We start from the raw sequence: 11,028 nt of genomic DNA on the forward strand, positions 1-11,028 counted from the left end.
TCCTCCTCGCATCTTCCTCACTTCTCCTCCTCCTTGGGCTTAGCACGGCTCACTGTGGGGACCCCAGTACTTGTATGTGTGGGAACAGCTTTATTCCTCCCAGGTCTTGCTGTCGAGCTCAAAAACCATCACCAAGAGGAGAGGGAGAGGCAGGTCACCTTATATAGGGCACAAGGGCTGAAGGCACGAGGCTAATCCGTTGGGACACCAAGTTGCTGCTTTGCCTTCTTTCCCCAGCACCCTTCCCCTTCCCATTTAGTATTTTTTAGTAACTTTTAATTAAAAAAAAAAAAAAAGAGAATGAAATAGGAGTTATCAATTCCAATCAATTCCATCAACATACAGACGGAATGGGAGAGCCAGCATTTTGGATGGAAGACACAACGTTTCAGGGAAGCAGAATGGGAGTTTTCCACTCCATCAATGTAAAGATGGAATGAAAGACCCAATATTTTGGGTGGAAGACCTGACATTTCAGGTGAATCACTTGCAGTGTTAAAAATAATGGTCAATTCTTCCTTTTGCTGTGGATGATTGCAGGTGGAGGGCTTCTGGTGGGTCAGGAAAGGGCTGCACAGCCTGAGGTGCGTAGAGGTGGTGGTGAAGTACCATTGGTGGAGGAGGTCTTGGTCATTATTCCTCAAAGGCCTCACTCATAGCTGTGTCAGGGAAGGGTTGGGCACTGGGCTGCCTCCTGGATCCTTCCTTCTCCCACGTGTGCTGGAGAAATGCTCTGGAGAAATCCATGAGCGTTGCTTAACGGGTTGGGGATGGGATTCTTGTGAATCGGTCGTTTTGCACGCAAGTATTACAGTATTACAGCTTCAAAACCAAACATACAACAAAACAATAAAAACCCAAAGTAAGAAAAAAAAAAAACCCACAAAAAGACAACCAACTAACCTAATATGAGCCAAATCAAGCACCACTTTGAAAAAGAAACAGACAAAAAGAAACCCAAATCACCACCCAGACCCAACCTAAAAGCCCTGAATCGTTTCCAGGGCCCACGTTGGTCAATTGGCAACTGAGAGTGGTGTCCTTTAGTTCATACCTTTGGGGTGGGGTTGTATGTTCTCTTGGACTTTGTATGGGATGAAGTAACCCAGGTCCCTTTGTGGTGTGGGTTGCCTTCTCCTATAGAGGCGAGACCGAGGAATAAGGGAGATGAAGCTGAAGGTCTTCCAATTCTTGCTAAGCTGGGACTCTACATGAAGAAAAGAAGTCTTACCTGCCTCTGAAGGATAGCCAAAGATGGAGACTTTGCAATTTCCCCAAGTTCTGGAGCTTCACAAACCTTATGTTTACTGATTGTCTTTTTTTTTTTCTCGTTTATTATCCCTCACTTAATATCCATGCTGTGCCTCAAGTTGGTATCCTACTCTTTCCTACTCTGTAGAAGATGGCCAGGTTGTTTTCTTCTTCTCTGCATCACTTTTGTTGGGTTTGTAGGCTGTCTTGTGTATGGAGGCCAAGGTTTTCCTGGTGCTGTTTCACTTTCTCTGTGCTGCCAAACATTTTGTTGCTTGGAGATCCTCTAGCAACGGAGTTCCATGCTTAAATTTAAATGTGCACTCTGGTTGTTTTGAAGCAGGATCGTGCTAAGCAGAGAGTTTGTACCCATTTCCCCTCTGCTAAGTAGGAAGACTGAAGCCAAAGGTCTGTGGATGAGCTGGAGACAAAGAATTAAAATTGAAGTTTTCATTCCTTTCAGCCTTCTCTGTCGTTGGCCTGAGCTCTGTAAGGCTTTCAGAGCTCTCCGTTGGTCAGGTAGATCTGTGAGGCTGATCAGTGTTCTGCTGTCTCTGCCATGCTTGGAAACAACAAACCAGACAACTTTCAGCACTCATCCCTTTGATGTCTGAGAGAACAGAGCAAGTTGTGCCAACTTAACACATCCACTGTGTGGGATCTGCTTCATCTCCTCAGTGCTGAGGATGTTTCTGGTGCCAGTAGATCCCCCAAGAGCAGCATTGGGTGCAACTGGCCATGGCTTTTGCCTTCTGCTGATCTGAAGTGGGCTTTAGATTCCCTGTTGGAAGAAGGCATACAACACTCCATTGAGGTCTTGTCTTTTGGTTAGGTTATGTTGCCTAAATTTGAAGATAACCTGATGATGCTGTGCTGTGAGGGTCTGCAAAGTGAGCGCTGATGTTTTGCCCCATAAAAGAAATCCAAAGAGCAGTTTGTCAGTGCATTGCTTCTGAGTGCTGCATCAGACTCCAGGTCCCAAATGCTGGAGTCAAACCAGCATTAGTTTCTCAGTTAGTTTCTCAGAATGGTCTCTCAGTTTGCCTTTTGCTCCCTCAAAGTCCTGAGGCTGCTTCCAGAATGTTGCAGGAGATCAGTTCACGTTGATGCTAGCAAGGAAGATGATTTTGCACTTCATGAAGGAAGAGGAGATGGTTTGCTTTTCCAAGCTCAGGTTCAGCATGGTGACAGCAGTCAAGAATGGGGCTGGTTCTTCTCTTTCAACCATCCAAAACTTCACTTGTGTGCTCTGTTTGAGCTCCAGGCAGAAAAGTGTGGCATAAGGTTGTGCTGTCCGTGCTCCCCATGGTGCAGAAGGATGCTCCAAAGCATTCATCAGAGGGGCCCATCTCTGGGAAGATAATACTGGACATTTATCTCTGAGTGTGTGAGAGGTTCCCTTGAGATCATCCATTCTTCAGTTTCTTCCACTCATTCTGCATGTTTGAGTATTGATCTGTGTGGTGGTCCAGCTCACCTGGTTGGCTGTGCCTTCCTTCTGCACTTGCTGTGATATCGAAGAAGCATAAGAACCAGCAGAAACTGGCTCTGTTGTCCCCATCCTCTGGATACTGGATGGCCAATCATCTCAACCTCCTACTCTTCTCCCCCAGAGCCCTTTGAATGGTGGTTTAATGCACCCACTTGCAGTTTGGGATCAGAACAGTTCTGATGTTGCTGATCCCCTCTCCGTGTCAGGTAAGGTGCCTGTATCAGCCACTATATGATATTTGGCCTCAGAATCCCATGGCCAGAACCTAACTCTCCCCCTTCTGCAAGCCATAACCTCTTCTCTGCTGAAACAAATGCAAAATCCTTGTCCTGGCAGGCTGCAGGTAAGCAAAAGCATGACCTGGGTGCAATCCAGAGCCTCCTGCTGAGGGTAGAGATGAACATCATCGTTTCTGCCAAATGGTGGGAGGAAATCCCAAATGGGCAGCTCCAGCCCAGCTGTGTCATCTCACTGCTCTGTGCATTATCCATCACCTCTGCTGGCTCCTGTCCACAGGTAGGAGCAGCTCTGGGGCTGCTGTGAGCCCAATTCCGTCTCTCCACTGGGGCTTTTCCACCCCAGCACGACTCGAGTTTTTTTTTTTGGAAGATGTGTATTTTCCAGAGACTTGAAAGTTTTGTGTTTGTTTTTTTTTTTTTTGTAATTTTATTTTGTCTAATGGATTTCCTGTTTTTAATACAATTGAAAGGGTCTGAAATCCATGCTTTAGATTAACATATGCCAGCTAGATTAGGGCTAATCAGGGCACAGGTCTGAGCAGATGCAGCACAGGGCCAATCCTAGACCTGATTACAGCATCTCAGTGGTTTAATCGCCTCTCTCCCAAGGGCGATCATCTCTGCTTTAATACACAGCAGACTTTCCAGCCCTCGCCCTCTCCTCCTTTGGTTTGTCACCACTCCTGCCAGGAAGGCCACTGCGTCAGATGCTGAGACGATTTAGCTTAATCCCATGCAGAAAGGGAGCTGTGCATCGCTGTCTCTCGCAGAGACCAGAGACCTCCCGGCTCTTACGCGCAATGTATCCAAGTTGTAGTTAGCCTCGGTCAAACCTTGGCCAAATCAGGCTCATCTTTCCCAAAGAAAACCCCCCTTTGGTTTTTCCATCTTGCCATATTTTGGTAATACCTGTCTTTCACAATGGTCCTATTATGGCCAACTTGTGGAGGGATCAGATTTTTTAATGCTGCGTGCTCAGCGTTGCTGGTGACCCTCATCTTTGGGTTGGCCACGGGGAGCAGAGTCATCTCAAAGAGCTCCATCTCATCATCGTTTCTTGCAATGCCTGTTGTTAACAGTGCCCCTATTATGGCCAACCCGTGTTTAAACATCATGGAGGGATCAGATTTTGAACCCTGCTTTATGGTGACCCTCGTTTTGAGTTGGCTGTGGGGAATAGACTCATCTGTGGTGAATTCCTTTGGGTCAACAACCTGAATCACCCGAAAGGCTTAGCTGGGTCATTGGTCTGGAGCAGGGATTTTGAGTGCATCCCAGGCCACATCTCCCACTCTGTGCCAGAACCTGCTTACAGAACTGTGCTGAATATCTTGAGGATCTTATTGGGGGTTGCCTTTGAGAGAGCTGAGCACGAGTTCTTGTTTCAATGCTTTGTAGCCTAAAACTCTTCCCTATTAGAAAGCACCTCAGGAACTCTGTGTTTCAGCTGCCTCCACGTCATTTGTAGCTGTTGATGTTGAGCCGTACGCAAGGAAGGTGGTTCCTCATGGGGCTGCGAGCTGCATAAAACTGTAGATCACCCTTTTGGAGATGGGGCAGCCCTCTGGCTGAGGCATTGCAAAATGTCCCTATCCGTAGAGTGCCACGAGATCCCGAGAGCTGAGCTCGGCCGGGGTCACCCACCTGGGCAGTATGATTAACTCCTAAGCTTTCCTGTCTGTGTGCAGCGAGTTATCTGGGGACACCGAGCTGCACTCTGCTGCCTCTGGTTATTCAATGAGTGCCCTTGGCAGGACAGAGATCCCTGCCTGCCACAGAGAACTGAACCAAAGGGGATCCTGCTGCCGTTTTGGGAAAGCTTGGTCTGATCTCGTTGGATTTTCAGGGCTGTGCCCTCCTGTGCTGCCGGGCAGTTGGGGTTTCAGTGGTAGGTTTTTCCTTCTTGCAGTTTTTCTTTCTACCTCTGAGCCTCTTCTCATCTCACACAGTGTGATGGGGGTTGATTATGGGACTTCTCTAACGTTTATAAGGGCTGGGCTCCATTAAGTCTGAATAATTACACAAGCATGATGGTGTGGGTGTGATACCATCTGTGTGTCATGGGGTGGGAGATTGTCTTTTACCCTATCCTTGGCTTTCTTGCAACCATCATCTTCTCCCCTAGCAACCATCTTCCTTCTCCCCCTGCCCCCCACCATCATATTCTGGAGGTTGGTAGCCTTGCCTGTGTCCAGGAGGTTAAGACTTTGTGATCCTTCAGGTCCTATGCCATTCTATGATTCTGTGATGATCCTTTCTTCACCCCTACCCCTCACTGTCTTCCTTTGCCCCTACCCAACATCACTTTTGTTTTCCCTTACCCACCATTGTCTTTTAGGGGTTGTTGGCCATGCCTGTGGCAGGACAGTTGGAACTTAACGATCTTTGGGGTTCCTTCCAACCCAAGCCATTCTAGGATGATTCTTCCTTCCTCCCACCCGCCACCTTCCCTGCTACCATTGCCTTCTTCAATCCTTGACTTCCCACAAGAACCAAAGGACCCTGAAAGCTCCGCCACATCTCCACCCGTATCCAACACAACCCCTTTATGGCCCGCACCACGACACTCAACCTCACCAACCCCGTTCCTTGGCAGAACAGCGTTCCCTCATCGCTCTCACATTTCTCCTTTGTGTCTCCGCAGGCCTCGTGCAGATCCCAGTCAGCATGTACCAGACCGTGGTCACCAGCCTGGCGCAGGGCAACGGCCCCGTGCAGGTGGCGATGGCACCGGTCACCACACGGATAGCAGACAGCGCCGTCACCGTGGATGGGCAGGCGGTGGAAGTGGTAACTTTGGAACAGTGACCATAACCCGCAGCGGGATCACGATGATTTATTTTTATTTTTTTGAGGGGTTTTTATTTTTTTCCTTTTATTTTATTTTTTTTTTCTTTTTTTTTCTCCTCGTCTCTTAATGCAAATAAAATTTTTTTTACGCCTATCCGGAGATGCAATCAGGTGGCACTGAGTCTTCTGCTGACTGTTTTTAACGAAGAATAAGGAAGGATGCGTGTGTTAAGTGTGTCTTTACAGCACCACTGATCACACTGGAGCGAGAAGCCCAACGCAGATGGGACTTCCATTCTGAAGAGATGAGAAAGGAGGGAAAACAAAACCACACGCAAAAAAAAATACAACTCCTTGCGCCCCTTTTCTTCCCACAACAGAGCATGGATGCTCCCACGGGGGGTGAATTAGGTTTCGAAGATTTTAACGTGGACTTTTATATGAAAAAAATTAAAAAAAAAAAAAAAAAAAAAAGGAAAGTAAAGAAAAAAAAATAATAATAACGAAACTCGGGCAAGGCTCTTCTTGGGAAAATGCATTTGTGACTGTGGGGACAGATCTCGATGCTGCCGGTCCCGGAGCCCCGTGCGGGCGCGAGGACAGCTCGATGACCGCCGTGCTTGGCTCCCCTGGTGCACACTGGAGACACATTCTTCTTTCTCTGCTCTGGAAACGCTGCCATTTCAATTCTTTTGTTCTTGTTTTTTTTTGTGATTTTTTTTTTTTTTTTTCTCTTTATTATTATTATTATAATTATTATTTCCTCTTCTTGTCAATTTGGAACGGAGCGGAAATGCCTCCGGAGCTGTGCCGGGAGGGCTGCGGGGACTCGGGGACAATATGACCAGCACTTGCCCCCGTCCTTTGCCAAAGAGCCACGACCCCACTGCCAACCCAGGACACTTGGAAACCCCAATTCAACCCTTTTGGGGAACCCCTCTGGAGCCACGTGCCAGCCCTGCTCCTTGAGCATCTCCTACTGCTGCCACCCAACTCAACTCAACCCAACCCACGTCACCCAACGTCTCCCAGAGGAGGGGGGACAGCCCACGGGGGCATTTTGGGGACAGATCCTCCAGGACTTTTCAATGGGACAAAAGCACCCCGGAAGCCCCCCATGGTGCGTGCTGGTTGTGTGTGGTATTTAATATTTTTTTTAATTATTGTTATGTTCAAGTGGCCATTAACGAAGTTCTCCGCGTCTTTGCTCCGCCTTCAAGGAAGTTTTCAGATTCTTGTATTTACTTGTTTTATAAGGAAAATATCAAATGCTCTTTGTATACACTTCTTCTGTACTTTAAATGAGGGGAGGGAAATATTTCCATAGAAAACAGCCCTGGTTTCTCCAGTTTGTTATTATTTTTTTTTAATTATTATTTTTTATCGTCGTTGTGAAGATGTCGGTGGCTTTCAAGTCCGTGTTCCTTGGGCGGTGCGATGACATTCTTTTAGTCCCAGCAGTCCCCTTTGCCCTCCCCCCAAAGAGACAAAACCAGGCAAGTAGCAGAGCATGGACCCCTATTGTTTTCCCAGTGTCTATTATTCAATAAATTGTTACAAATGTGTCTACCCACGCTTCTCACTTCTCTTTTGGGGCTTTTTTGAGGGTTTTGGGGTAACTCGCCATCTCCCCCCAGGCTCTCAGAGGGGGTCCCCGATGTGGTTTTGGATTTGGGGGTGGTTTTTGAGTTGAAGTCCTTCCTTTGAGCTATGTAAGCTTCATCCTTCGTGTGCCTCCATCAGCACCACGGTGAGCGGCGCCCCAAAAGCAACCATTGGAGTCGACTCCATGCCATGATGGGATCAAGGCCACCTCATCCCCGCTGTGCCCCCATTATCCCCATCGTTTGAGCATCCCAAGGAGGAGCCGGACGGCAGCACTGAGGTTGAGCAGCTTTATTTGAGCATGGGGGGCAGGACCGTTGGCTCCGATGTGATCTTGTAGGATCCTCTGTAGGATCAGAGCCCAGTTCTTGCAAGCCTGAAGACAAAGTGGAGTGGAGGATGGATAGAAGGACAGATGGAAGCAAAGGAGGATGAGGCACAGGGGGAGCGATCCCAAAGTCAATCTCAAAGCAACCCAAACGTCCCAGCCCTGCTCTATGGGAACCCCTCCAGGCTGGGGTTCCCCAATGGGTTCATGGTGGGGGCTCAGCCTGGCAGACGTTGTCCCCAGCCTTTAATCTGTGCTAATCAGGCTTTAATAAGCAGGTCGGGGCCTCCTGCTGGGGCAGCTCACCCAGCACACGACACTTTTATTCCCTTCCATCTCAGGGAGCGCAGCCTTGGGCTTGGGGAAGATCCCTGGGTTTTGAGAGGGTCTGAGTTTTAGAGAGTCTCTCCAACCCTGGGTGGCCCACACTGTGACCCAGCTGGGTTTGCTGCCTTTACTTTTAGCCCCAGTGCTGCACTGTGCACAGCAACCCCAAATCACAGGATTTGACCTCAAAAACTCTGCTGTCTCTGGGAAGGGACATATTAACAGGGGTCTCTGGGGTGATGCCCACCAGTGTTTGGGTGCTGGGGGATCCCATGTGCCTTCGGGTGATTGCTGGGGGTGGGGACTATGGGGATGGGTGGGGTTTTTGTTGGGGTGGGGCTTGTTGGAAGGTGGGGCTGGAGAGGATGCTCCACCTCTGATGCCCTCGAGGGAAATGTCAGAGTTGAGCCCCGGGGACATGGATGGGCAGACGGATGGTTTGATGGATGGACAAGATGGACAGGGTCAACGGCTTGATGAATGGACGGACAGAAAGACAGACTCATAGAAGGCTCAGTGGCTGTCTGGATGAATGGACACATTGGTGGAGGGATCAGTGGATGGATGGACGGACAGACGGACTCAGGGCTCAGTGGCTGTTGGGATGGATGGACATAAGGACTCACAGAAGGCTAGATGGATGGATGGATGGACAGATGGACTGATGCAGGGCTCAATAGCTGTTGGGATGGATGGACAGACGGGTGATTTGGTGGATAGATTGACAGTGATAGAGGGACCAGTGGCTTGACAGGTGGACAGATGGACAGACAAAAAGACTTGCAGAGGGCTCGAAGGCTGTCTGGATGGATGGGCAGACGGACAGATGAATGGACAGACCAGCAGATGGAGCAGTGGTTGGATTGATGGATAAATGGCTGGACAGACAGACAGACTGGTAGATGGAGCCACAGCAGGCTGGTTCGATGGATGGATATGGGGACGGGCGGATGGATAGGCAGCTAGATGCATGGCTCAGTGACTGGACAGACAGACAGGGGGGTGGGTGGGTGGCCTTACTGATGATAGCTGAGTGGATGGATGGAAGGACAGACAGACTGATATGTGGCTGGACAGATGGACGATGGAAGCAACAAGCAAACAGACAGAGACAGACAGCCTGTGCTCCCTCCCCACACTCCCACCCGCCCCACTAGGCAATGTGGACCCCCCATCCATCTCCATCCTTCCTTCCGTTCGTCCCTCCCCCGGCGCAGTGAGGAGGTTGGGAGCGTGCAGCCTTCACTCTAATCCCACATGATCCAATCTCTGCAGGCTTATGGCCGAAAGCTCCGTAATCACCCGGCGCTGCCCTACATATCCCCACCACCCCCCATCCAAACCCAGCCAGGAGCAAGGAACCCCCCTCTCCCCACCCCACTGTGCAAACCCCACCCTCCACCCCCCCACCCCAAAATGCTGTCATCGTCCCTCCTGCACTTGGGAACAGGCAGAGACAAATGGCAGTGGGGACACATGGCAGCATCGCTCATGCCTCAGTTTCCTTCCCACCCCATAAGCTGGCACTGGCAAGATGTGGGGCAGGAGCCACCTAATCCACCCCCCCTCCTCATGTCGCAGGGATGGATCAGCGCTTAATGCCTGGAGTCAAGTGGGGACACAAGGCCAAGATGCTCCAATGACCGCTTTCCAGCAGGACCCTCCCCTCTATGAGGACATTTCCATGGTTGCCCCCAAAACCCTCCAAAAAAACAGCACATCTGGAACCCAAACCCACTGTCCCCATGGCTGGGCACCCCCTAAAGATCCAGAATTGGAACACACAAATGGAGCAGGACGCTGTAACAACCCCCTCCCTACAGCCATAGGTGCTGGGGGCATCAGGGGGGTTGTGTCCGTGGCGTTTCCCGGGGCTGTAGTTGGCAAGTCTAGAACCACCGGATCCTGCGAGCGCACCAGTGTGAGTTCTACCATTGCCAAAAGCAGCCAGGACGGGAAGAAGGCAGTGGTGGGCTTGGGAAGCTGCAAAAAGAAACCCAACCCCAACCCCAAACCAAAAATTAAAATTGAAATTTAAAAAAAAAAAAAAAAGAGAAAGGAAGATTTCCCAGTTCCACCCCCAGGAAGTCCCTCCTGGGACTGAATATCATCCCGAAGCTGCATCGCAAATGCTCCATGTGCTGAAAACCCCATGCCATCATCATTCAGATGTGCATCATATCCCCCCAAAAGGACCCAGTTGATGGGAATTCCCCACTCCTCTTGTAGGACCCCAGGATGAAAGCACCGGAATTTTAGGTTTCTATCTCTCCAAGGCTTTCCTTGCCCTTACCATCCCAAATCCACCCCAAAGCCATCCCTCCATAACCAAATCTATCCATCCATTGTCAAATCAATCCATTCAACACCAAGTCCATTCATCACAAATCCATCCAGTCATCACCAAATCCATCCATCCATCCCCAGTCCATCTCTCCATCATCAAATCCATCCATCATCAAATCCATCCATCCCAAATCCATCCATCCATACCAAATCCATCCATTGACAAGTCTATCCATCCCAAATCCATCCATCCCCAGTCCATCCATCCATCATCAAATCCATCGCCAAATCCATCCATTGACAAGTCTATCCATCCCAAATCCATCCTTCCATCACCAAATCCATCCATCTATAACCAAATCCATCCATCCATCCCAAATCCAGCCATCCATCATCAAATCCATCCATCCCAAACCCATCCATCATCAAATCCATCCATCCATCACCAAATCCATCCATGCATCATCAAATCCATACATCACCAAATCCATCCATCACCAAGTCTATTCATCCCAAATCCATCCATCCATCATCAAATCCATCCATCCATCATCAAATCCAGCCATCCATCCCAAATCCAGCCATCCATCATCAAATCCATCCATCCCAAACCCATCCATCACCAAATCCATCCATCCATCATCAAATCCATCCATCCATCATCAAATCCATCCATCACCAAATCCATCCATCCAAAATCCATCCATCCA

At 49.2% G+C, this 11,028-nt stretch overlaps 1 protein-coding gene across 7 annotated transcripts in view; it reads left to right on the top strand.

Moving 5' to 3' along the window:
• The window catches only part of NRF1 (nuclear respiratory factor 1), a 44,919-nt gene extending 37,578 nt beyond the window's left edge, over positions 1-7,341 (top strand). For 4 of the 7 annotated variants that reach the window (XM_042872356.1, XM_042872357.1, XM_042872352.1 and 1 more), the window contains one exon: positions 5,627-7,341. In XM_042872356.1, coding sequence (XP_042728290.1) covers positions 5,627-5,790 — 164 coding nt within the window. In that variant the 3' untranslated portion in view covers positions 5,791-7,341. The other 3 variants (XM_042872355.1, XM_042872351.1, XM_042872353.1) reach the window with 1 other exon arrangement.
• Positions 7,342-11,028: the final 3,687 nt, after the last annotated feature.

Source organism: Lagopus leucura, unplaced genomic scaffold, assembly GCF_019238085.1.
Source record: "Lagopus leucura isolate 7727_CA_CO unplaced genomic scaffold, USGS_WTPT01 Super-Scaffold_100008, whole genome shotgun sequence".
Taxonomy (NCBI): Eukaryota; Metazoa; Chordata; class Aves; order Galliformes; family Phasianidae; genus Lagopus; species Lagopus leucura.